This window comes from Olea europaea, chromosome 12 (assembly GCF_002742605.1).
Source record: "Olea europaea var. sylvestris chromosome 12, O_europaea_v1, whole genome shotgun sequence".
Lineage (NCBI taxonomy): Eukaryota > Viridiplantae > Streptophyta > Magnoliopsida > Lamiales > Oleaceae > Olea > Olea europaea.
Genome location: NC_036248.1, coordinates 4,257,848 through 4,285,772, shown reverse-complemented (window position 1 = coordinate 4,285,772; position 27,925 = coordinate 4,257,848). Strand labels below are relative to the sequence as shown.

The 27,925-nt window shown below is 37.6% G+C and overlaps 1 protein-coding gene across 1 annotated transcript; it reads left to right on the top strand.

Moving 5' to 3' along the window:
* Positions 1-491: 491 nt before the first annotated feature.
* LOC111406456 (pentatricopeptide repeat-containing protein At1g74850, chloroplastic) lies at positions 492-27,925 on the top strand. The gene is given in 13 exon segments (XM_023035879.1): positions 492-583; positions 814-1,346; positions 1,349-2,186; positions 2,188-2,253; positions 9,585-9,591; positions 23,579-23,714; positions 23,717-23,888; positions 23,890-23,982; positions 25,595-25,845; positions 25,848-25,874; positions 25,877-25,895; positions 26,019-26,126; positions 27,216-27,925. Coding segments are annotated over 13 exon segments (2,676 nt in total). The 3' UTR covers positions 27,550-27,925.

Here is a 27,925-nt window from a genome sequence, read left to right as displayed (position 1 = left end):
ATCTCTCACTCTCTCTCTCTCACACACACACACACAGAGTTGGAGTTTCAGTTTTGAGTCGTTAGACCCTTCAACCCACAGCTTATATGTGCTAATGACCAAAATGGCATTATCCTACCATCATCAGTGGCAGATTCAGCACCTGGCGAGCTCCCGCGGTCGTCTGTACTAGATCCATCGATCGCCATTTTATTTTTTTTTTGGTTGATAGTCAATGGTTTATGTTATATTACTGATAATTCACCTTTATCTCCAGCATTTCTTCTGGCCGATTGGCTAGACCCTGCATACACGTCTTTGAGGTCCTGGGTTCGAATTTTTTCCATCCAACTCAATGTACAAATATTTTTAGTTATACTATATTTACAAAAATTAATGTAATAATGAATGGTGCCAGCGAAATTCGAACCTGCAAAGTTTAATTCAACTAGTTGAGACTCTGACCACTAAGACAACTATTAATTTGTGGCACTAATTAAACAAAAAAATATATGTTAGATTTTAGCGATTTTAATGTAATTATAAAGATTGAAACATGTGCTCTTCCTTTGAACTATACAAAACTTAGCAAAAATATCATTTGGTGAGTACATTTTACTTTTTATAACAAAATTATATATGTTCAATTTCAACAAAATAAATTATTGTATTTAAATTTTGGACCTTGTTTGATTCCTATTTATTTCAGAATGCATTTTTCTATCTCTTATGTTTAATCATACGTTACACAATTCAAAACTTGCACTTATTTTTAACCACACATTCTTCATTAAATCACTATTTTAAAAAGTTTTTTTTTTTTTGTAAAAATAGGACATCCAACGAGCTATTAATATTTTATTATGATCGACGGTCACCCGTGCTGACTCAAAATCCTAGATTCATCACTGACCATCATTGTCTTTCTTCTATCCTCGTCCCCTCCTCCACCTACACTCCCCACTTCCTCTCCTTTCTCTCTACCCTCCTCCACCACCAACCCCACCTCTATCGCCTCTCCATAGTTTCCAAGGCCAAGACCAAAGAACTCATTTTGGGCATCCCAAGTGTGACATTGGAAATGGGCAAGTACACCTACGATGTTGAGACATTAATCAACAAGCTTTCTAGCCTCCCGCCCCTCGGCAGCATTGCCGGATGTCTTGACACCTTCAAGAACAAGCTGTCTCTGACCAATTTTTCGCATGTTTTCAGGGAATTCGCCCACTGGAGCGACTGGCAGCGCTCCTTTCGACTTTTTAAGCATATGCAGTGCCAGGTCTAATGCAAGCCGAATGAGCATATATACTCTCTTATCATTGGCATCCTTGGCCGCGAAGGCCTCTTGTATAAATCCGCCGAAATCTTTGTTCTATCCCTCGGACTATACTTCCATACACTGCGATTATTAATGCCTATGGCCGCAACGGCCAGTACGAGACTGCACTAGAGTTACTTGATAAGATAAAAAATGAAAGGATTATTCTGAACATTTTAACTTATAACACTGTTATTAATTCGTGCTCAAGAGGTGGTTATTCGTGGGAAGATTTGTTGAGTTTGTTTGCAGAAATGCGGCTTGAAGGAATTCAGCCAGACTTGGTTACATATAATACACTGTTGAGCGTATGCGCAAGTAGAGGTTTGGGGGGTGAGGCTGAGATGGTGTTTAAGATAATGAATAAGAGTGGAGTTTTACCTGATATTACTACGTATAGTTATTTGGTGGAGACCTTTGGGAAGTTGAGGCAATTGGAGAAGGTTTCAGAGTTACTCAAGGAGATGGAAGCAAGAGGGAATTTGCCAGAGATTATGTGTTACAATGTGTTGTTGGAGGCATATGCACATTCAGGAAAGATAAAGGAGGCGATGGGGGTGTTTAGGCAAATGCAGGCAGCAGGATGTTTGCCGAATGCAGGGACATATAGTATTTTGTTGAATTTGTTCAGGTGGAATGGGATATATGACAATATGAGGGAGCTTTTTCTTGAGATGAAGGTTAGTAACATGGAGCCGGCCACTAATACCTATAATATACTCATAGAGGTGTTCTGTGAAGGAGGCTATTTCAAGGAGGTGGTGACTTTGTTCCATGACATGGTAGAAGAGAATGTTGGGCCAAATATGAAGACTTGTGAGGGATTGATTTTTGCATGTGGAAAGGGAGGGCTTCACGAGGATGTGAAAAGAATTCTGCTTCATATGAATGAGAGGATTGGTTCCGAGTTCCAAGGCATATACTGGGATGATTGAGTCCTATGGTCAAGCAGCACTGTAAGTGTTATGTCCTAGGTCCAATCAACCTTGGACATAAATATTCTTAATATATAATTAATGCAGTTTAATGACAGATCTATTATTTAATAGATAATTAAATTAAATAATAGAATCCGTAGATTCAAATTTTCGTAAGTTGTTAATCACAAGGAGTTGTGATTGTGAGATATAAATTACATATGATTGAATCTTAAACCGTTCGTAGTCATAAGTAATAACGAGATGTGGATATCGTTATAACGGATAAACCATCATGTGTGGCATTTCTTACTTGTGAAGTAAGTAGTTGATCTCAAAAACTAAAGTGTATTGACACTTAAATGAACACGTGGATATTTTGTTATAGAACAAAACATTGGAGACCCATCGAGAGATTCCACGTGGATAACTATCTGAGTGTCAGTGGTTAATCTCTAATATTCGATAGTGAGATTAGTCATTTGACTTGAGGTCGGCATAATATCTTATATGAGGACAGTCATACTTTGATAGTGTTGGATGTTGCTCTGTCAAAAGCCGTTAATACGAGATTGTTCGGGTATGTCAAGAATCATATAAAGATTGTGAATGATCAATAAAGGATTCGTCACTCTTAGATAGTAGGAGATTATAATTTGCGTTTCATTCAATTAAGTCGATAACGAAATCCTTGGCTAAGGTGTACTCATAAGTCGAAAAGGAGTTTTCAACTTACATTGACTTAATAGTGAAGTGAAACATATGATTGATATTCGGGATTGACACACTTTCATATCTTGTAATTGATCGGATCATATTGACGAATGGATTATAATTTCACGGTAAACGAACAAGTTTGATTTTGTCATACCACATGACATTCCCCGTCACATGTATTGCCCTAACACATTGCTAGGTGTCAATCTGGGATGACGAGTGTGAATTGGTGATAAATTAAAAGGGTGTTTTAATTTATCAATTTTGATTAGATCAAAATAATATTTCACGTCGTTAGGTATCGTGATCGGGAACCTGATGGGTCGTACACAAAAGAGAATTGGAAGATTGCAATTTGTCAATTAATTAATTTAACAATTGTTGGATAAATTAATTAATTGGGTTGGTTGTTTATAAGCTCGAATTAATTAATTGGATTAATTAATTCACGGACGGGATTTAATTAAATGAATTAATTAAATATTGAATCGGACCAGACTAGGCCAGGCCCGTTTGGGCTTAAATAAATACATGCCTAGGGTTTTCAATCCATATAGTTTTCTCGTAATTTTTCTTTCTAGTACAAGAGGAGAAAATCCTGGTAGCTGCAATCTGTTCTCTGTATGGATCAACGTTGGAGACTGTACAATTGGACAGGTGTGGGTGGCAGATCAAAGCTGCTGGAACAAGGGAAAAGCAAAGAAGTTTGTAGATCTTATAAAGGGTACAGTTTTTATCCCAATTTCTATTTAAACACAATGATGAATTCTGGTGGGAATCAAAATTTATTTTAATTTTCGCTGTGCACGTTAAGTAGATTCCTAATAATGATATCAGAGCCTCCTTTGTATTTGTTAGAAATTGATTTGTATTGTTGAACAGTCAAATGTTAATTGTTATTTCTTTTTCTTGTTTCTAGCAATTAAGTGGAAATTTAATTTTATATTTTTGAAATCTGATTCAAAAAAAAAAAAAAGAGGTGGCAGCGGATGGCGGCACTGGGGCAACGGCAATGCGCCGCTGGCGCCCGCACTGCAACAGCAAGGGCGGCTAGCAAGAGCCCACCGTCTTTAGGCGGCAAGCTTGCCGGGTAATTAGGGCTGCGCCGGCCAAGAGAAGAGGTAAGAAAAAAAAAAATATTAGGACTCTAAGGTTTTCAAAGTCGGGTGAGGAAGAGTTGGAGGCGTGGGCTTCAGTTGTAATTTAGGAAATTGCACGCCCCTTGCTGCAATATGATATAAGGGGGTCAAGTCTGCAATTTATGAAAAAGGACCTGTTCCGAAATTTATGAAATGAAGGGGCCCTGTTGGAAATTTTAAACTAGGGTCAATATGCAATTTTAAAAAGGGGGTTTTGAATTTAAATTTTAAATGGTTTTAAATTTGAATTTCAAACGGGTTTGACCCATAATTTTAATTTTGACCCGGAATTAAAATTTAATTTAAAATTGACGACTTTTATATTTTCGTTAAAATTAGATTTTAACTTAAATATTAAACTTTGACCCCAAATTGAATTTTATTTTATTTAGGAATATTACCCTAATTTAAAATATCAATTCAATTTCAATTGGAATTGGTCTCTAATTTAATACTTAATTAAAATTTGATTTTAATTAATTATTCACCCGAATATAAACTAGATATTAGAATTGGATTCTAATTTGACGTTTAATTAAAATTTGATTTTAATTAAATTGTCTTGACTCTAATATGTTGTTTAATTAAAATTTGATTTTAATTAAATAAATTCGCCTTAAAATCTTGGAGTTAGAGTTGGACTCTAGTTCGATATTTAATTAAAATCTGATTTTAATTAAATATGCTCACTAATTAAAATAATTGATTAATATGATTAATTAATTATTTAATTGTTCCGATCCTTTTGTCTAAAAGAGTTTAGGCGACCTTAATTGCTAGAAACTTGAAACATATTTGCATATAATATTAGATATTATATAGGCATATATTTATGTGATAAATGTATTACTAGTGGACGATTATGGATTCGACCATGTGGATGTGTTAATGGTTAATTTTATTTTTGTCGTGTTTTGGGCTGGAGAGCCCATTATTATTGTTATTATTATGAGTCTGCGAGCTCATAATCATTTTGAACCTGCGAGTCTGTTATTATTATTATTACTATGGCCCTGCAAGTCCAATTTCATTTAGGCCTGTGTGCCAACTAGTATAGGTATAGGTTGCAGCTGGACTAATTGAAGAAACAAGAAGAGGAGGAGACCATGGAGATTGTGCATTGATACCGTTCAATGCTATACCCCCTATAAATTGACCAACTAGTCTTCCTTATGGCTCGGGAATACTAGATAGTAAAAGTCCATAATTGTCCACACTATTATATATATATATATATATATATATATAAGTCACATTTTTAAGTCACATAAAATATAGTGAAATATTAAGTCACATTTTTAATCGCCTTCCATTATTATAGTGAAAAAATCAGAGTCCCAAATCATCTCAACTTGTTAAGTACACTCAAGGCTGGTCTATTAGGGATATGTTTGAGACTATGAAATATTTGATATTTCTGAATGACGGGTTTGACTTAACTAAAATTTATCTTTTGTTGAGTACACTCAAGGAGATAAATTTTAGAAGTATGTTAAGCTAACACATATGATGTGTGAAGATAAAGAATTGTCAGCTTAATGATCTGGGAGTTGTATGGAGATACAATTGATAATAGTATCTTCCCAAATGTTATATTAAAACTTGTTGAGTACACTCAAGGTCTTAATATAATAGATGGGATCTCAGCCCACTGGGAGTCAAGTATGAACTCCATAAATTTATGTAAGAGGGTCATAAATTTTAGTTAAACAGTGGGAGTATAATTAATTTAATAAAAATCCATGTTAAATTAATTGATGCATTTTATATATTATTCTTTTTCTTTTCGTCATTTACATTTATATTGAATCTTGAGTAACCATATGTTGTGAATGGCATACTGGATGTCAACAACCAAACTGAATTTTCATGATTGGCACTGCAATTTGAGAATTGTTCTCAAGCATGAGAAAATCGATTATGTCCTTGAGTAGTCCTTTCTAGAGACATCTGCTGATGATTCGATCAAGAAAGAGGTGGATGCTATAATAAACGCAGTGATGACAATAGTACTGCAACGTATGTGATACTTGCAACTATGTCACCTGAGTTACAGAAGTAACATGAGAGTATAGATGCTAACACATGTGTTTCTCGCGGGTAGTCGCTAACAATTAAAAAGGGATCAGACTATTGTGTAAAGAACAAACCTCTTGAGACAAAGTCCCAAAAAGGGGTGTTTTATTGGCGATAACTTTACAATTGAAACTTAAACAGAATGCCTCCAAGGGGCGAAGCACACGAGTACTGAAAAGAAATGTTTTAGTCTAAACTAAGAAATTGAAATTACATATTCTCTGTTTGAGAGTGTTTGATTCGGGGTCCTTTGCTCTATGTCTTCTCTTCCTTTTATATTCCTTTGATGATTTTTTCGTAATCAACCGCTTAGAAACTGCTTAATTGCTTTATAACTGTCCACTTTCTTCATGGTGGCCAACTTATCGTGGAACTGCCGTCTCTAATTGCTGTCACTACTCTTTGTCGTTCAATCGTCTTCAACTGAACTCCTTGAATCGTGGAACGTGATAAGATTACTCAATAACTGCTTCGATAACTGCACTTTTGGATAACCATAACATCTTATATTTGCTAAGATCCTGGGCGATTCGAAGGTTTGTGCGAGAACAGGGTCATAACTCTGGACGACTGCAAGGCACTTCATTCGCTCAGATCTTGGGCGTCTTGCAAGTTTGGGCGATGGTGTTACCGTATTCATGGGCTTCCACTGCATTCATTAATAACCCTATTTGGGCCTTTATCCTGAATTGCCCAGTTGGGCTTCATTCTTTAGGCTATTTGATTTGGGGATTCCCTAATTGGGTTTCATTCCTTGGGCTATTCGATTTGGACTGCACTTTTAGTGTGTCAACAATTACCCCCCAATATGGCAGAATTAATACCAATTATTAATCTTTGCCATATTTACTTTGTGTTTCCCAACAACATTTGAAATTCCCAAGAATTTCAATCATTATTTTCTTCCATAGCCTGAAAAGGCGCGACGTTGCAAACCCTTATAACCCCCAAATACACGCCATTTCATTGCACCACTAAATCACGCCTCATTGTTTCGCGCTTCTCTCTCGTAATATTACTGTTCATCTTCTTGCTTCTCTGCTACGTTTCTCAAGCAAACTTCAACAATACTTTATTTTGTGCCCAATGGCTACTTCACAAACCCAATCTGGTGACTCTTTCAATTTCGAAGACTTCCAGAAAATCCTCACTCAGCCATATATAACTCCGAACTTCCTTGCACCAGCCAATGCCGAACTCAATGAGTTCTATCTAGGTCCTTCATTCAACAACGCCGAGGTCGTCGAACAAGTGGCGGTGGGCCAGTTGTTCCCTTCTACTCAAGGCCCTCCGTTTCTAAACTCTTTGCCGCTGAGGCCGCTTCGCGAAAGAGGTATTCGCACTTGACCTAAATCTGATGTTGTTTTTCGTAGATGGCATGCTCGTCTTGTGGGCCATGGTCCTACCAAGGTAATTTTCGATAGTGCTAGGATTTCTGATTTATTAGAAATCTCTCTTCAACCCCCAATTTTTGACCCAGCACTTTTTCCTATAGGTTTAAGTTTTTGGTCTTCTGAATATAATACTTTTGTTTTCCCTCTTGATCCCATGTCCATTACTTTAAGGGATGTTGGGGCCCTAGTAAATCTGCCACCTTTGGGCGATACCATTTTCCCTGGTATTTTGATTTCTGGTGTCGCCCCAAAATTTGACAGAAAACTCACCGAGTCCTATTCAAGCCTGCAAAGCTGTTATAATCACTCGAGCGCTGAGCCTTCCCATGCTGAGCGTGTGGCCTTTTTTCAGATTTGGCTTTGTAAATATATTCTGTGTGCGCCAAGCATGAAGCCTTCTATGAGCTATTTACCCATAGCGCACGAATTGGCGCGTGGTAGGCCTTTGAATTTGTGTTCTTTCTTTTTGGCTGCCCTCTATAGAGGCATGGCTTCTCTTCAATTCTAATTGAAGAATGGTGCATCTCCCACTGGCAGTGGGCCTCTTTGGTTTACTCAAATGTGGTTGAGAGCTTATTTTCCATCACTTGGTGTTCTATCCTTGTCCCTTCATTCTGCTAGCTGCTATGGGCTAGCTATAGACCCACCAAGCCCTGTAAATATGTCCAGAAGGGACATGTTTTTCATTCTTCTATACTTTGGATTCAATTCCTTCTTTCTTTCCTTTTCCTCCCCTTTTGACTCCAGATTATGTGCAACCCCCATCCACCCTGGACAGTGCGAGCACCTCTCTGCTCGTTTGGGTTCACTTTTTAACCGGGGGGAGTTGCTCCATGATATTTTGCCTGGAACCAATGCCAAAGCTAGGGTTAAAATATATGCTCCCCAATTTTTTGCTCGTCAACTTGGTTTTGGCCAAACTTGGCCTGTTTCCCCCTGTTATTCTAGAAATTTGATAGATCGCTTCCACACCATTAATAAGGCAGAGGCAGAAGCTATAGATGCTCGCAATATTCTTTTGACGAGTAACTTTTCATTAGCCCCCTTCAATCCTAGCCATGCCATCCATCCCCCTTTTTGAACGACTCTGGTTATCAGTGAAGCGCAGATTGTTTGCAACTGATGCCAATCGTGCTTTCCATTTACTGGATCAGCCAAACATTTCTTCCACTTCTCCTATTTCGCTCACTCCTGTGTCCATTAAGAGTCCTTCCTCCCCTGCTCGTGCTAAACAGTCTGTTCATCCATCTACTTCTCTTCCTGCCAAGCCCACTGCAGCTAAGAGTGCCCCAAGCCGCAAACGGCCAGCCTCAGCATCTCCCATTTTGGAGTATGATGATGATGATGATGACACTCCTCTCATCGTCAGGAGAAAGGTAATTAAATTAGTTTACTCACAAGCATACATTTCTATACTTGAAACTTTTCTATGTGCTGATGGTTTATTTGGATTTCTCAGAAAAGTTCAGCCTCTCCTTTGAAAGCTTTGGTATTGGCAGCTCCTGCTTCATCATCCTCTACTGAGGCTGCTTCGTCCAAACCAGCTGATGAAGGGACTACATTTAAAGAAAAACCTTCAGTCCCGGAATCCTCATCACAACCAATGGATGAGTCACCTTCTTCCCAGGGCGTCAGCCCCCCAAACGTCGAACCAGAAGGTAATACATTTTTTGATGTTTTACCTTTGCTTGTGCTATTGGTTTTTGATTTGTTGCTTTTTGAGTTCTGCAGATGCTCCTATGGATTTGCCCATTGTGGCAAAGTCTTCTTGCCCAGACAAGTGGAAGTCCTCACAAGTGGTGGAGCCATAGGTGGTAGATTTGGCTGGGGATATGCCACCTCCCAAGATTGCTGATGAGGTAATCTTTGCTTCACTTTTACTTCCACTTTGTTTATTGTAGTGAAAACCTTCAATGTTGGCAATTTTCTTTGCAGGATGCTGATAAGATTGTGCGTTCCATCCAGGACTTGTTCACTTCCTAGGGGCAAGTCAAGACGTCTTGCCCTGCTTCAACTGGTCGTCCTTCTGCTTCTTCAAACGAAGATATGAAGTTCCTCAAGAAGTCGATATTTGAGCATGTGTCCTTTATGGATATGGACATCGGTCAGGCTAGTGCTGCCAAACATAAGGATAAGTTTGAGCATTTGAGCGCGAAGTTGGCGCTAGCACTGACACTTCCATCGCTCAATCTTTCTGCTGATTTTAAAGCGACGTTGAAAGTTGTCCATTCCAAGATTCTCTCCTTACTGGCCAAAAATGTTGAACTGAAGGCCAAGAGTACTCAATATCTTACTCAATATCTTCGCGCTGTATCTGAAAGAGAGTCTTTACTTCTAGAGATCAACAAAGCTGAGGACGAATTGAAAGAAATCTCTTCCGAAGTTATGATTGAAGACTCTTTGATGACCAGTTTGGCTGCACAGATGAAGGAGTTTCAAGCAAGGATGGACGACTGCAAGGCGAAAATGGCTGCTAAAAAACATAATGCCTCCCAAGGAATTGAGCGAACCAAGTCTTTGGTCGAGCAGTACAAGAAGCTGGAAGTTGATGATGATTTTGTAGATGAATTGGATATCACTTCTTCTCGGCAGAGCGAGGATTGGGGGAGACTTAGGGAAAGAATTCGTTCGGTCTGAGGCGAATTGTAATTAAGACATATAATGCCTTAACTTTTCTTTTTGTAACTTCATATTAACTTTCCCCTTGTAACCTCGTACTGATGTCCATTGGTAATTTCGAACGTACCAGCAGCCATTATCATTAATGAACGATTAATTTGTCTTCTTGTGTATTTATTGACGTCGTCTTTAATCGTCAACCCCCCAAGCATTTAACTGCTTTATGCTAAGATTCATGCACATTTTCTCTTGGTATTTCTGTCTCTTTTCCCAAGACTTCGGATCATTTGATTCCAGTTACTAGGCACGAATGTGGCTGTTCATATTCTGTCTCTTCACCTTCACGCCCCTATAAATGCACTTATATTCCACAGTTGTCATTTTCATTTCCATTCTCTTCTTCAAAACCAGTTTGCTGTCATTGTTTGGCATTTTGACAATCGATCCAAAACCTTCGTCTTCCATGGAAATGGATCATTTGATCCGCCCATTTTGCCATCTTTTTTTATGTCACCTTTGGTATGGGAGATATAGGAAATATTCTTTGGCCAGCGAAGTTCTTCCCATCGTCTCCATGTTCCTTACAAGGAGTTCGATGATGGAAGACAATTTTTTAGGATGCCTGAAAGCCACATTGCTTGCTGAGAGTGTTTCTCAACCTCCTTGCCCGTTATTGCAGCGATGCATTTAGGAAGGCAATGTGAGGGTGCTTCTTCTTCCCTTATGCTTGCTGAGAGTTCTTCTCGGCTTCTCTGCTTGCCTTTGCAGCAGTGCGATCAGGATAGCAATCAAGGTCAGTTCACCCTCTTACTTGGCGATCGACCTAGAGATTAGTTTGCTCTCAATTGTAACTTATAGAGCATTTAGTATTTTGTATTTTGCAACTTTGTAATGAACGTTTGATAACAAAGGAATTTATTTGAGCGTATTTCGCCCTGACCCTTTTTTATTTACGATCGTTCAACGCGATTTGATTATACTTTTATTTGTTCACTTTCCCATAAGGAAGGAACATATTTTTTCAAATATTTACCATTAATGAACCTCATGTGCTTGGTGCCATCTAAATCTTCCAAATGATAGGCTCCATTAGGCAACAGACTATTTACTTTATATGGTCTTTCCCAATTGGGCGACCACTTGCCACACTTTGGATCTTTGCTATCCAAAGGGAGTATTGTTTTCCAAACCAATTCGCCCAGGCTTAACGACTTGGCTTTAACTTTTTTATTATAAAACTTAGCCATCCTTCATTTTTGAACTTGCAATCTATCTAAGACGTCCAACTTTAATTCGTCCAACTCCAATAAGTTTTGAACTAGTAATTCGGTATACTCATCACCACTTAACTTATGTTGCAAACACACTTGATCGATTGCACATTGATTTCCATAGGGAAAACGGCTTCCTGTCCATAAGTAAGTTGGAAAGGAGTAATTTTGGTACTTGACCGAGGCGACGTCCTATAAACCGATAAGGCCTTGTTAAGACATTCGTGCCAATTTCTGGCATTTTCATCTATCATTTTCCTTATGATATTTTTTAGAATCTTATTAGAAGATTCTGCTTGTCCGTTGGATTGAGCGTAATATGGTGTGGAGTTTACTAATTTAACTCCAAACTCGCTCAAGAATTCATTCGCTTGATCTCCATTTAAGGAAGTTCCGTGATCTACCATCAAAGTTTGTGGAATTCCAAATCTATAAATAATATGATCACGGATAAATTCTATGACATTTTTTTGGGTGATCTCCTTTAAAGGTATCGCTTCTACCCACTTAGTGAAATAATCAGTTGCAACTATAACAAAGGCATGTTGCTTGGACGATGGGGGATAAATCCTCCCCATCAAGTCTATCGCCCAACCCTTAAACGGCCAAGGTTTGATAATAGGTGCCATCTCTCATGCTGGCGCCCTTTGTATTGGACCATGCTTTTGGCATGCTAGACAACTCTTTGCATACTGAACGCATGATTCTCCCATCTTTGGCCAAAAATATCCATTCCTAATAATTAACCATCTCATCCTTTGGCCAGCTTGATGAGCTCTACATATCCCTTCATGCACTTCAGCCATGATCGTTCTGATTTCTTGCAAACTTACACATTTTAGCAATATACCATCAGAGCATTTCTTAAACAACTATTCATCTATCAGTGTATAGTTTAACAAACGCAACTTCATTTTTTTACTATTTCCTTTATTAGGTTCTTTAAGGAACCTTTTAATCTATGCCCTCCAATCTATTGCATCTCCATCTTGTATGTAATGAATTTCGATCGTTCTCGCCCTTCTTTGGACCACGGGCAATATTGTTCCATACTCATAAGTAGACTCCCAATTTAAAACCTTCGAGTACCCTGAGGCCATCTGGGCCAACTCATTTGCCACGTCATTATATATCATATTAACGCATTGAAGCTCTACTTGGTCGAATTCTTCCAACAACTCTTGGGCGATTTCTTATAGATTTATAATGGAATCACTTTGGCACTTAAAATCACCAATCAATTCGTGAATTACCAATTGAGAATCACCTCTAACGATCACATTCTTTACTTCCATATCTATCATTAATTCTAAGCCCACGATTAAGGCTTCATATTCGACTTGATTGTTGATGCACATTCTATCCAAAGTGAATGCGAATTTGTAGCAAATCCCTAAAAGATTTATCAATGCTACTCCTACTCCTGCACCTTTAGAGGTTTTTGACCCATCGAAATACAAAATCCAAGGTTTTAATTCGAACAAATTGATTTCTAAGTCAATTTCTTCAGGCATGTCAAGGCATGGATGATCGGCCAGAAAATTAGCCAAAGCCTGATTTTTGATTGCCTTTTGGGGTATGTATTGTATTTCGAATTTTGATAATGCTAACGTCCAAAGGCCTACCCTTTGATGTAAAATAGGGCGAGAGAACATATACTTAACCAAATTAACTTTGGAAATCAAATAAACGGTTACGGGCCGTAAATAAGCCCTTAATTTTTTACATGTGAAATACAATGCAAGACATAATTTTTCAATGGCAGAGTAATTACATTCACATTTTGTTAACCGTCTACTCAAGTAGTAAATCGCCCTTTCTTCACCAAATTGGTCTTCTTGCGCGACCATTCCAGCAATTGATTCTTTTTCAGCCGATACATGCACTTTTATTGGCCGTCCCTGGATTGGTGATACCAACACTGGTGGACTTGATAAATATGTCTTTAGGTTTTCGAAAGCCTTTTGATGCTCTTCTTTCCAGACGAATTCGTCCTGATTTTTCAACTTTAAAAGCGGCGAAAAAGCTTTAGTTTGCCCTGCACAATTAGAAATAAAGCGTCTTAAAAGTTTACTTGGCCTAGAAACCTTTGCAATTTTTTTTTGTTGCTAGGTGGTTTGACCTCTAAAATGGTCTTCGCTTTATTTTTATCAAGTTCAATCCCCCTTTTGTGTACTAAGAAACCAAGGAAGTTTCCTGCATTAACACCAAATGCACATTTCAAGATATTCAATTTTAGTTTATATTGCTTCATTCGCTCAAATGAACATCTCAGTTGTTCAAAATGGTCCTCTTCTTTAATGGATTTGACGACTATATCATCTACATACACCTCAACAAACTTGCCTATCATATCATGAAAAATCAGGTTCATCGCCCTTTGATAAGTTGCTCCATGCCCATCCATGAAGGAAAGCCGAAAGGCATAACCGCCCATTCAAAACATCCTAGAGACGCAGGGCATCTAAAGGCAGTTTTGTGTATATCTTCCTCAGCTATATAAATTTGATTGTATCCTGAATATCCATCCATGAAGGAATACATTACATGTCCGACAGTCGAGTCTACTAAAGAATCTACCGTGTGCATTGGATATTCATCTTTAGGTGTGGCTATATTTAGTTTCCTAAAGTCTATGCACACCCTTAGTTTACCATTCTTTTTTAATACTGGCACGATATTGGACAACCATTCAACATATTTGGCCGTTCTAATAAAGCCTGCTTTTAATAATCGCTCTATCTCTTCCTTAATTTCAGGGAGTACATTAGGAACGAAACGCCTAGGAGGTTGCCTATGAGGTTTAAAATTAGGCTTGGTTGGTAATCTATGTTCCACCAAATCTCTATCTAAACCAGGCATATGTTCATATTCCTAAGCAAAACAATCTTTATACTCCTTTAATAAAGTGATTAATTTATCACTAACCTCTTGATCGAGCATTTGGCTGATGAACGTTGGGTGATCTTCTCCTTCATTGCCAATATTCACTTTAATCAGGGGGTCTTGTGCTTGAGCGTATCCAGGCTTGGCGATCCTTATCACTTCGTCGTCCAGTTCCCTTGTAGGCACTTTTTCTTCTAAACAATCCACCTTATTGACTACTCAGCCAACACTTTGTTCTAACTCGAATACTGCTAATTTGTCTCTTAATGCTCCCAAGGCTTCTTCTTCGTTCACCTTGTCCTTACGTTCTTTATTAAAAGCCATTAATTTGGCTTTGAAGGCCTGAATATCGACCATTTGCCTTTGTTGCTTAGAACTTATCCAAAACTCCTTGATTACTCTTTTGCCAATTACTGGCTCCTCTAGGGCCACTATGTTTGGCCTCATTTGACTGAACATTTAGTGAGTGCATCCACCGAAAACGGCTCTTCACTCTGCGCAACAATCTGAGTTTCTTCTCTATCTTGGACTACTCTGACAGGTCCATAATTTCCTTCGTACATGAATCTTTCCATCGAGTTTGCTTCTGCGACGAAAGGCCTATGATCGGTCTGCACCACCTCTACTTCGCCCTTGTCATTCCAAAAAACTAGGCATTGATAGAGCGATGAGGGTATACAGCGACTTTCGTGTATCCAATCTCTTCCTAATAACACATTGTAACTAGTGGGACCATTTATTACAAAGAAGACTGTGGTCCTAGTAGTTGTTCCTATAGTTATGTCCAATAGCATAACCCCTTTAGCTGAAGTTGCTCCTCTATTGAAACTTGTTAGGATGACTTCCGTTGGGATCATATCACTTTCTGTCTTTCCGAATTTCCTCATCATCCTAGATGGAATGGTGTTTATAGTTGCTCCATTATCGACAAGCACTTTTGCTACAGGTATACCGTTAACTAGAGCTTTAACGTACAATGGCCTCAAGTGTTTGGTCAATTTCATGGCTGGTCGCTTAAAAATAACCTTTTCGACAGCATCTATTTCCACTTCCTGCTTGTCCTCTGTCGAGTTACCCTTTTGTGATAAGTCAACGTGCAACATATCGCACTGAGCCCCTGTCTCCTGAATTTCATTTTTACTGTTTTCTAATGCTTCTTCTTCGTTTACCCAACCTGTGGGAGGAGGCATTATTTTTGGAGGTGATCCATACTTTTCAGAGCGAGGGACTCTCTTCTTCCTTTTGGGCGTCCCGTACAACACGTCATAATCGAAAGAACGCCCAGATGGTTCTCCCAATAAGTCTACTTCACGAACTCCCTCTCGATACGATACTCCTCTTCTTCTCCTTTCTGCTTCCAGATCAATTTCCTCTTCGATGTCTGTCATACCATCATCTTCTTCACCATTGTAGGCCTCTCACAAAGTTTGGCCTTCTTCATATTCCAGCATGCATGCTTCCTCTTCGTTATCCTCCTTTTCTTCTTCTTTCTTCCCTTTATTCTTAAACTCATTGACTAGTAAATAGTTATTAGCCACGACAGGAGGTAACGTACCAAACTGAATAGTAAGGGGCTGATCTGGATCTTCTCCATCCCTTCTGTCTCACTCAAACTTCGACCTCCCAGAAGAAGTCTCTGGCAATTCTTCCATAGGTTCGCCTGTACCAGTCTCTTCACTGTCTTTGAGAAAATTTTGATTGGCTGCCTCGAGTAGCCTAGATGCCTTAGGACGTAGCATTCCCTATTGTTGCCTCATCATTCGCCCATAGTTTCGTTGAAAATGCCTTTGTTGGGTCCTAGTCATCTCATTGAAAGGTATCGTGATCCCTTCCAGCCTTATACTGGAACGAATGTCATACATTTGGTTGGCGAGATTACGGTCTGAATGTTCTTCAATTATTTACTGGCCTGAACTGCCTCTCAAAAGGCGGTCCCTTATAGAACGATGTACCCCGTCCTCTACCAGGCTGAGCGTTTGGGAAAAAACTAGGACGATGGTGATGCTGCCATATCCCTGGTTTCTCTGCATTTGCACTCACTTCTTCTTTGCATCTTGCACATAGGACGTCTTCGTCCTTTTTGGGCTCCTTCCCTTTGATACGCTCAAAGACGCTGGGATGTGGTCCAGGGTCTTCTTCTCCATCATTTATAACCAACTTGAATTTTGGCAACTTATTTTTGAAACCAGACGTTACCATGTTCACTCCAAGTGGCTGTGGAAAATGATTTTCATCCACTGCCATCTTCCTCTTATCCTCAAACGTAATTCATCCTAATTCAATGGCATCCTGTAACACATGGCGAAAAACCAAACAGCTGTTAGTCAAATGTAACCATGCATTATGCCACTTACAATATTTTTTACCCTTAACTTGTTCAGGTCTTGGCAATTCATACTTATCGCTCAGCTTTATCTGCTTATCCTTATATAATTTATCAAATATAAGGTCAGCTTTGGTTACATCGAACGAGAACGTTCTAGCCTTTATGTTTTCATCTTTTAGAGGCTCATCCTTGCCCGACGGCCTAGGCTTAGCCATTATAGGACAAGTATACGTGTCTCCTTTAACTAATTCGGCCAAACACATTTCGGTTTGATCGTAATACTCGTCATTAATGGTATGAACATCAAAATTTGGGTCTCTATAATAAGTCCCCTTGCTAGAATTTTTCATTTGCTCTTCTTCTTTTATTAATCGTGCATACCTAATCACGTTCGCGCCCAATTGGAAAAGATCAGGAAATTCCTTGTCCTGGAACTTCTTCTTCAAATCAAAGCTTAGACAACCTTAAGCAATTTTGACAAACTCCTTTTCGGGCAAAGGTACAAAATATTTACTTCTTGCTGTCTTAAACTTTTGAAGGAAACCTTCTATCCAGTCGTTTGGCATTTGACGTAGATTCGTCAAATCGGCCAAAGTAACTTCAGACTCAGTCTTATAAAACTGAGCGTGGAACAATTGCTCCAATTGTTGCCATATTTGAACAGAGTTTGCTGGCAAATTGATGAACCAGGAGAAGGCTACTCCTGTTAATGAACTAGGGAACAACCTCATTTTATGGTAATCAGTTACGTCACCACTTTGCAGTGTGAATCGCCCTATGTGTTATAGAGTAGACACCTCTCCTAAACCGATAAACAGTGAGAATTCTGGCACTTTATACCCTCTAGGCCATGGATATGCTTGGTCTACCCAATCAGGATATGGCTTTGTGTAAGTCGGCCTAATGACAGGACGTACTCCAAAAGTCATCTGGTCCTGTACGATTTCCATAATCTGATTTCTCAACATGATGTTGGGGTCATATGGAATTCCTATAGATTGGTTGACCGGTTGATTTGCTTGAGGCCTGATGTTTGATCCTTGGTTGGCAACAAAGTTGCCATGATTTGGGCCATTGTTACCATTAGCCTGAATATTTATTCCATCATTAACACGTGGGGTATTCTGCCCATTATATAGGACATTATCTCTTACATTTAGGTTACCCCCCCAAGTTAGATGTACCAATGCGACTATTCTGATTTGGTATTACACCACCCCCCTGGTTTGAAGTAGAGGGATCAAAAGGTGGTTCTACCCCTTGATTTAAACTTAGGAGTGGGGGATTATGCCCCACAATTGTCCTAGTTTGAAAGTGGTTTGCAAGAGGCACAACTGGTTGACAAATTTGGCCTACTAACTTATTCATTTTTTCGTTCAAAGTATTCAGTTGTTTGGCCATGTTGTCATAATGTGCATTCCCATTCTGAGTAAATCTTTCCATATTATGAATATTTCGTAGATTTACCTGTTCAACAACATCTTGTGTGAGTTCTCTGAGTAATGCACGCATGGTTCGAGGACTCAACTCTGTCATTGATTCGTAACGACTATGATTGCTCTGATTCTGTCCATCTATTCGTGGAGAGCTATGCTGCTCCTCATATCGCTCGATCACAGACTGGACTCCTCCCTGACTTGCTGTTTCCTTATATGATTTCTGAGGCATATTATTTCACCTTTTGTATCTTCAACACCAAACACCAATGTCCCACTGGGCGTGCCAAATCTTTTCACGCGGGTAGTCGCTAACAATTAAGAAGGGATCAGACGATTGTGTAAGGAATAAACCTCTTGAGACAAAGTCCCAAAAATGGGTGTTTTATTGGCGATAACTTTACAATTGGAACTTAAACAGAATGCCTCCAAGGGGCGCAAGCACACGAGTACTGAAAAGAAATGTTTAAGTCTAAACTAAGAAATTGAAATTACATATTCTCTATTTGAGAATGTTTGATTCGAAGTCCTTTGCTCTATGTCTTCTCTTCCTTTTAATTCCCTTGATGATTTCTTCGTAATCAACCGCTTAGAAACTGCTTAATTACTTTATAACTGTTCACTTTTTTCATGGTGGCCAACTTATTGTGGAACTGCCGTCTCTAACTGCTGCCACTACTCTTTGTCGTTCAACCGTCTTCAACTGAACTCCTTGAATCGTGGAACGTGATAAGATTACTCAATAACTGCTTCGATAACTGCACTTTTGGATAACCATAACATCTTATATTTGCTAAGATCCTGGACGATTCAAAGGTTTGGGCGAGAACAGGGTCATAACTCTGGGCGACTGCAAGACACTTCATTCGCTCAGATCTTGAGCTTCTTGCAAGTTTGGGCGATGGTGTTACCGCATTCGTGGGCTTCCACTGCATTCATTAATAATCCTATTTGGGCATTTATCCTGAATTGCCCAGTTGGGCTTCATTCTTTGGGCTATTTGATTTGGGGATTCCCTAATTGGGTTTCATTCCTTGGGCTATTCGATTTAGACTACACTTTTGTGTGTCAACAACATGATTTTTCATTTCAAAGAGTTATATGATAATAATCATGTGTGGAAGGATAGGAGACTTCCAAAAAACTATACCGATGCAAAGTGACAAAAAAATCTTCAGTCAATCCTCATGTACTGAAGATGATTGACATGAGAAGTGTCTCAGTTGAGTTCAATCATTAACTACGAACTAAGTATTGACTTAGCTCTGCAATCTCTGTCATAGAGTTATTCATACTAATTATTAATTATGATATGAATTAGCTCGAATGCATACCCATTAAGTTGCTTAACATGCTTAGGACTGTTAAGCCCTTTATTAAAATTGGTAGTGGGCAAATCATTGATTCCTCTAAGAGTGTTAAGAGGAAATATAAAGGGGCTTTAAGAAAGCATTCAATATGATTAAGACAGTCTGAGCAAAGGACAATACCAAATCTAATAGCCCTTATCTTTATTATAGAATGAAAGGTCATTGGAAGAAATATTGCAAGGCTTACGTCTACTTCATTTGTTTCTTAGGTATTTGGTACTAGATATGGAGAAACTAAATGGAAGTATACCACTACAAGAGGGAGAAGTTAATCTACACGTTGAAGATGAGCAAAGGTTGCCGCATTACCTATAGGAGCATACTTCTTGCCGTTGCCTTTTGGCTTAGTATTGAAATTAGAGGAATGTTGCTTTGTACCTACTATAACTGGAATATTAAATGAATTTCATGTTGGGACATGAACTATTTTAATGTTAAGGACAGTTGTTGTTCTTGTTTATCTTGATAAAGATCCTAACGGTTATGATAAATTACAAAACGACGTATATATTCTTTAATACTAAGCATTTTATAATGAATATAGAAGTTAAGAGGTATAAAAGTGATAATCTAATTATTACCTAAATATGGCATGGTAGATTTTGTCATATAGATGAAATGCAATTCTAAAGTTACATAAAGATGTATACTTGGGATTAATTGATTTTAATAAGTACAAATTATGCATGTCTAGCACAATGATCAAATCTTCTTTTACTTGAAAAGAAGAAAGGTCAGCATAATTACTGGTCTAATGCATAGTAATGCATATGGACTCATGTCAATTGATGTCAGGTAATGTTTCTCTTATTTCATCAATGATCATGTACACTTGATGAAATTCAAATATGAAACTCTTGAAAAGTTCAAAGGATTCAAACTAGAAGTAGAGAAACAAATAAGTAAAGATACTCTCTCATTAAGATTCGATCGAATGGGAATATCTTAAAGATAAAATTTAGATTATCTAAGAGAGAATGAGATTCTCTTGAAGTGGACTCCTCCATATACACTGCAGTATAGTGATGTATCTAAAATGAGGAATCGTTAACTATTAGATATAATGCGATTAATAACAAGCTATGCAAATCTTCCAAAATTGTTTTGGGGTCATGCATTGATTGCATTGTGCAACATACTAAATCATATGACATCTAAGTTGGTTAACAGAACTCCATACGAGTTATGGAAAGGCAATAGTCCCAATTTATCTCATATGAAAGTTTGGGACTGTAACACTTATTTGAAGCACATTGAATCGGATATATTTGAGTCTAAATCCAATAAGTACATATTTGTGGAATATTTAAAGCAGATATTTGAATATAAATTCTATTATCATGATGAAAGTCTTCGTCTCACGAAATCTTATCTTCTTAGAGAAAATGTTTACTCTATGGAAGGATAGTGGGAGCAAAATAGAACATGAAAGAGTTCAAGAGTCCACAGATTTAGTTAGCCAAGTAGATGAATCCAAGTTTGATCCCATATCTGATCTGGGACATACTCTTGATCAGGAAATAGAGACTTTTGAGAACATGACAGCTCCATTTAAATCTAGTAGGATCATTCGACCTTGAAGAAGGTGCGAATTCACAATTACTAATCAGGTATTACTGATCCAGGATGATGAACCTACTAATTGCACAAAAATAAAGTCAAGTGTTGACTTAAAAGAGATGGCTAGAGGCCATGAAACTTGAGATGAACAAATGTATGAAAACAAGGCTTGGACCTTAGTCGACCCTTTTGATGGGATAAAACCCATATGTTGTAAATGGTTTACAAGAAAAATATCGACATGGATGGGAATATCCATACATACGAAGCAAGGCTAGTGGCAAAGGTTAAGTGTTGACCTTGGTGAAACTTTTCTCCTATAACTTTGCTGAAATCTCATATTTTGGTTACAATAGTTGCATACCGTGACTATGGGTTAAAACAAGTCTCTTGGAGCTGAAATCTTCGATTTGATAAGAAAATCAAAATGTTGATTTTATCAAATATGAAGACGAATTGTGTGTTTGTAAGAAGATAGTGGGAGCATTGTCGCATTTCTAGTATTGTAGAAAACGACATCCCTATTCTTCAATCGGAAATAATGGTTGTCAAAGGATTTATTCATGTATGGGAGAAACAACTTGATCTATAGAGATAGATCTAGAAGATTGCTTAATTCATCCCAATCAGCATAGATAAAGTCTTGGGAAGATTTTATATTGAGAAAATGAATTACTTTTAAGCGGTGTGTTGGAATAGTTCCAAACGTGAAACAACCGTTGGTTCATTGGCAGAAACATAATACACGATTGCTTTAGAAGCAGCAAAGAGTTGCAATGTGGATCAAGATGTTTAATAATGAACTTGAGTAGTTATTAATATTGTTGATCACATGTCATTGCATTGTGATAAACATAGAGCCACCGCGAAAGCGAAGGAACTAAGGTCTCATCAATGATCCTAACATGTATTAAGGCGATATAATCTCATCAAAGAGATAATGTATAGAAATGACGTGAAGAGAAGAACGAATTCTCACAATTAATTGCAGATCCATTGACAAAGAGTTGTCACAGTATAGACATGATCGTCACGTAGACTCTTATGATATTGGATACATAAGTAATTGGATCTAATGCAAGTGGGAGTTTGTAAGTGTTATGTCCTAGGTCTAATCAACCTTGGATATAAATATTCTTAATATATAATTAATGCAGTTTAATGGCAGATCTATTATTTAATAGACAATTAAATTAAATAATAGAATCCGTAGATTCAAATCTTCGTGATTTGTTAATCACAAAGAGTTGTGATTGTGAGATATAAATTACATATGATTGAATCTTAAATCGTTCGTGGTTGTAAGTAATAACGAGATACAGATATCGTTATTACGGATAAACCATCACATGTGGCATTTCTTACTTGTGAAATAAGTAGCTGATCTCATAAACTAAAGTGTGGTGATACTTAAATGAACACGTGGATATTTTGTTATAGAACAAAACATTGGAGACCCATCGAGAGATTCCACATAGATAACTATCTGAGTATCAGTGGTTAAATTCTTATGTTCGGTAGTGGGATTGGTTATTTGACTTGGGGTCGTCATAATATCTTATATGAGGACACTTATGCTTTGACGGTGTTGGATGTTACTCTGCCAAGGGCCGCTAATACGACATCGTTCCGGTATGTCAAGAATCGTATGAAGATTGTGAATGATCAATAGATGATTCGTCACTCTTACATAGTAGGAGATTATGATATGCGTTTCATTCAATTAAGTCGATAACGAAATCCTTGGCTAAGGTATACTCATAAGTCGAAAAGGAGTTTTCGACTTATATTGACTTAATTAGTGGAGTGAAATATATAATTGATATTCGGGATTGACATACTTCCATATCTCGTAATTGATCGGATCATATTGACGAAGAGATTATAGTTTCATGGTACATGATATTCCCCGTCACATATATTACCCTGACACATTGCTAGATGTCAATTTGGGACGGCAAGTGTGAATTGGTAATAAATTAAAAGGGTGTTTTAATTTATCAATTTTGATTAGATCAAAATAATATTTCACGTCGTTGGGTATCGTGATCGGGAATCTGATGGGTCGCACACAAAAGAGAATTGAAAGATTGCAATTTGTCAATTAATTAATTTAACAATCGTTGGATAAATTAATTAATTTGGTTGGTTATTTATAGGCCTGAATTAATTAATTGGATTAATTAATTAACGGACCGAATTTAATTAAATGGATTAATTAAATATTGGACCGGACCAGGTCTGTTTGGGCTTATATAAATACATGTCTAGGGTTTTCAATCCATATAGTTTTCTCATGATTTTTTTTGCTAGCACAAGAGGAAAAAACCCTTGTAGCTGCAATCTGTTCTCTGTGTGGATCATCGTTGGATGCTGGACAATTGGACAGCTGTGGGTGGCAGATCAAAGCTGCTGGAACAAGGGAAAAGCAAAGAAGTTTGCAGATCTTGTAAAATGTACAGTTTTTATCCCAATTTCAATTTAAACACAGATAAATCTTGGTGGGAATCAAAATTTGTTTTAATTTTCGCTGCGCACGTTAAATAGATTCCCAACAAGCACTGCATGAGGAGGCTGTTCTTTCTTTTACTACAATGAATGAGGTTGGCAGCAGGCCAACAATTGAGACTTTTAATTCTATGATTCATATGTTTGCTAAAGGGGGTCCTTACAAAGAAACTGAAGCAATCTTGTATAGGATGGGTGAGTTGGGTTTCCACCCAATAGCGATTCATTTAATGGTTTGATCGAAGGATATAGGCAGGGAGGACAATTTAAACAGGCCATCAAAGCTTATGTTGACATGGAAAAGTCGAGATGTTCTCCCGATGATTATACCCTTGAGGCAGTCTTGAGCGTATACTGCTTTGCAAGTCTTTTTTGAGGAGCAGTTTCGGGAAATTAAGGAGCTGGGTATACAGCCCAGTGTCATGTGCTACTGTATGATGCTCGCTGTATATGCAAAGACTGACAGGTCAGACTTCAATTGGCTGTTGTTAGATTATTCATTCATTTTTAAAATGCACATCACTACTAAAAAATAGAGCTTCAGGCACGGATTTTCTGTTCCTAAAGCCTCAATATCCATTGCTAATAATTTTCACCAATTGAATATTTGAAACCACAAATCCGTTGGTAATTTGAGGGTCGCTGATAGTTACCAATAGATCGTGCCGTAGGTAAAGAGTAAATATATTACCAACGGATAAAGTGTAAATCTTTTACCAACGAAATTTCCGTTGGTAAAAGTCTTAACCAATACAAACCAACTTTCTATTGATAAATGTCTACGATTACAATTGGTAAAAATAAATGTTGTAAATAATCGTATGGTAAAAAAATTATTTATTTATTTATTTATTTATTTATTTATTTATTATTATTATTATTTAATAATTATATATTTTTTTAAATTTTTAGCCAACTGAATTGAAAGGCCAAAATATTATTTAACTCCTTATTGGACCAAAAATTTATAGAGGGCAACTACAAAGATATTGTTGTAAACTTCCGATGTGGGATAAGTGAATTATTTTTACCAACGAATAATCCATTTCTAATTACCAAAGGAATATTCGTTGCTGAAAGATCAAAATATTAAACGGTTATATTAGGCACGGAATATCCGTTGGTAAAGAGATATCATTTTTACTAACGGATAATCCGTTTCTAATTACCAACAGAATATCCGTAGGTAAAAGGTCAAAAATGTTAAACGGTTATATTAGACACGGAATATCCGTTAGTAAAGAGATATCATCTTTACCAACGAAAAATCCGTTGCTGATTATTGTAGTTAAAAGTGAATTACTTTTAGCAACGGATAATCCGTTTCTAATTACCAACGGATGCAATCCATTGGTAATATTCGGTATATCACCTACGAAATATCCGTTGGAGGAAGATCCAAATGTTAAACTGTTACATTAGGCATGTAATATCGATTGGTAAAGAGATATCATCTTTACCAACGGAAAATTCGTTGCTAATTATCGTAGCTAAAAGTGAATTACTTTTACCAACGAATAATCCGTTTTTATTTTCCGTAGGTGAAAAGCTATTTTTTAGTAGTGTATTTGTATTAATATTGTGTTATCTTTAGTTATCCTATTAACTGAATCAGAAGAACTAACACAATATTTTCTTTCAAATATTCATAATTTATCCCTCTCTTATATACTGCAAACCAAGATAACTTCTCGGTGCATGTTTTCTTGATATTTTATTAGGCTTTCTACAAGTTTGTATATGGGTTTGTCCTCTTTGTGATGCAAAGTCAATTAAACCTTACTGACCTGTCAAAAGGATACTGTCCTCATTTCCTAGTATATATTCTTAATGGATCTGTTGAAAAATTAGAACTTCAGTGAATGAGTTGAGTTTGTGAATGTTTCTGCCGTGGTAATACTTGTTGAACCTAGCTCTGAGTTGAAGTTTTGTAGGGTTTTAAATTGTTTTGTATTGTTTTTTATGCTTTGAAGCACTATTTCATTGAAATTCTCTGAGTAATAAATACAACGGGATAGTACTTTTCATCTCTTTTTGTCAATTTTTTTTTTTTAAAATCTCGAATTTCTTATTTTCAGACGGGACAAGGCCAATGAATTATTAAATGAGATGCTTACAAACAGGGTATCCAATATTCACCAGGTTATTGGACAGATGATCACGGGAGATTTCGATGATGCCAGTAACTAGCAGATGGTAGAGTATGTCTTCAACAAACTCAATTCCAAGGGCTGCAGCTTGGGGATGAGGTTCTACAGTACACTTCTAGAAGCACTTTGGTGGCTGGGTCAGAGGAAAAGGGCTGCAAGAGTGCTGAATGAAGCAACAAAGAGGGTCTATTTCCTGAACTATATCGTAATTGTCTGTGGATGTTCACAGGTATTAATGGTTTTACAATTGACTTTCTTTCTTCAGAGGATAAAAAAAAGTGAAATATAGATTATTTATGTTGGTGCCGCAATATTCATAACGTGCTTCCTGGGTTTAATGTTCATTGTATAGGATGTGGCCCGGTGGTGCATGCACAGCAATATTAGACTGGCTGAATAATACGCAAGAGATGTTAATAAACAGGGAGGATCTTCCTCAGCTGGTGACTGTCGTCGTGGTGTAAGTTTTTTCCTTAGTTAACAGTATCCTCTTCAGTTTTGTTTTCTCTTTTCGTAATCTAGTATGTTCATCTTTCTGGGAGTGGTCAGGGAAGAGGTGTGCTCTTAGATTCTATCTATTGGAACTACGTCTAATGTACTTGTGCTCCAGTTACTGGTTTGTAAAGGATTAGAGAGTTGAATCCTGATGAATGTGGACGGTTGTGCCCTCATTTTGGGATGTCTTATTTATGGTTTACTCGTTGCAAATTATGAGGATTTACACGACTCCCTAATTTGTACATGTGCAATGTCTAATAAGGCATAATCAGTATTGAGGCTTTTTCCTTCGTGAGGTGAGACATAATCCTGGAAACCAAAAAATTGTAAAAGAATTATTGAAATGCAAAATAAGCTCATAATACATCATTAAAAAAAAAAATTACTAGAATAACAATTTAAGTGTGCAAACAAACAAAAGAAATATTTATAAAGAAACTATTTTTTTAGTTGGTGGGGGCAGTGGACTATTCCCAAAGTGTGTCTATGATGAACACAATTTTTTATGTTTTAGGGGGTAGTGACTATTGTCAAAATTGTCAATCAAAATTTTCATGTTTTTTGGGCCACAAGCCTTGAGGCATGTGCCTCACACAACTATGACATAAGCCTCCAAAAACTGCCTCACTATCAGTGCAAAAAAAGCCTTACTTTGAGGCAGGCGTTAAGGCGGGTTACAATTGGGTTTTTTTATGATGTGTGAGTGTGTTTGCTAAGCTTAAAAGTTACTTTTTGGGGCTCCTCATGGGGTGGTCGAGTTGATAAAGTGGGTGAGCGCGAAAGATTTTGGTTAGGAGTTCAATTCCCCCTACCAATATTTTCTCGATCGAGCCTGTCGTACCGTACTTGCCTAGTGAATCTTACCAGGCTGACGTGGTTTGCAAGTTATTGCATCAGCCAGAGAGTTTACCCAGTGTGCGCTCGAAGGACAGCAGCTGCGGATTTACTGTCATTAAAAAAAAAAAAAAAAAAGGGTACTTTTTGCGTCACTAAAATTTCTGTTTTCTGTAATAACTTCTCCTTAATGACATTATTCTTCTGTGTCAAGCAGACGGTTACAGATGGAGAAGAGCTCAATAACACGAGATTTTCCTGTTGCAAAGGCTGCCTATTCTTTGCTGAAGGATAGTGTATCATCAACCTTTTGTTTCCCTGGTTGGAACAAGGGCCGAATTATCCGTCAAAATTCTCAGCTTAAACGCATTCTCTCTAGTACTGATCCATCATCAGAAGTATCAGATATGAATAAGATAGTCGCTCTAAGTAACTCCTCTTTTCCTCGTCTGGAAACAAAAACATCCATGGGTGAATTTAAGCAACGTAGCAGCTCTGAGACTGAAGTAAGGATTCGGACAAATACAGAATTAATGCCAAGTGCAGCGTGAAGGGATATATAGAATTTGCGGTCCCACTTTTAGGTCCGTCAACTTTCCTTGGGCTTTTGCAAACTACTTTTGAAAGAGTAACTGAAGAAACTGAGGGATTTTCTGAGAACGCTATATTCAGGTGATCCCTAAGAATGAGCTGACGGTGTATATCGACCAGGTGAAGAAGTCCACTTCTTTCTGACCAAACGCAGCACTGATCTAAGGTTGGTGAAGCTTTATAGGGCTGATTGCTTACTAAATCAAGTATTGTTCTATGGCTTAGTGGCAGGAAATCTAAATGACATTATAACATTTGGCCTTTCGTTACCCCCACACAAGTGTTCATGTGTATATATATTCTTATGTTAACTCTTTTGGATATTTTAGAGACTAA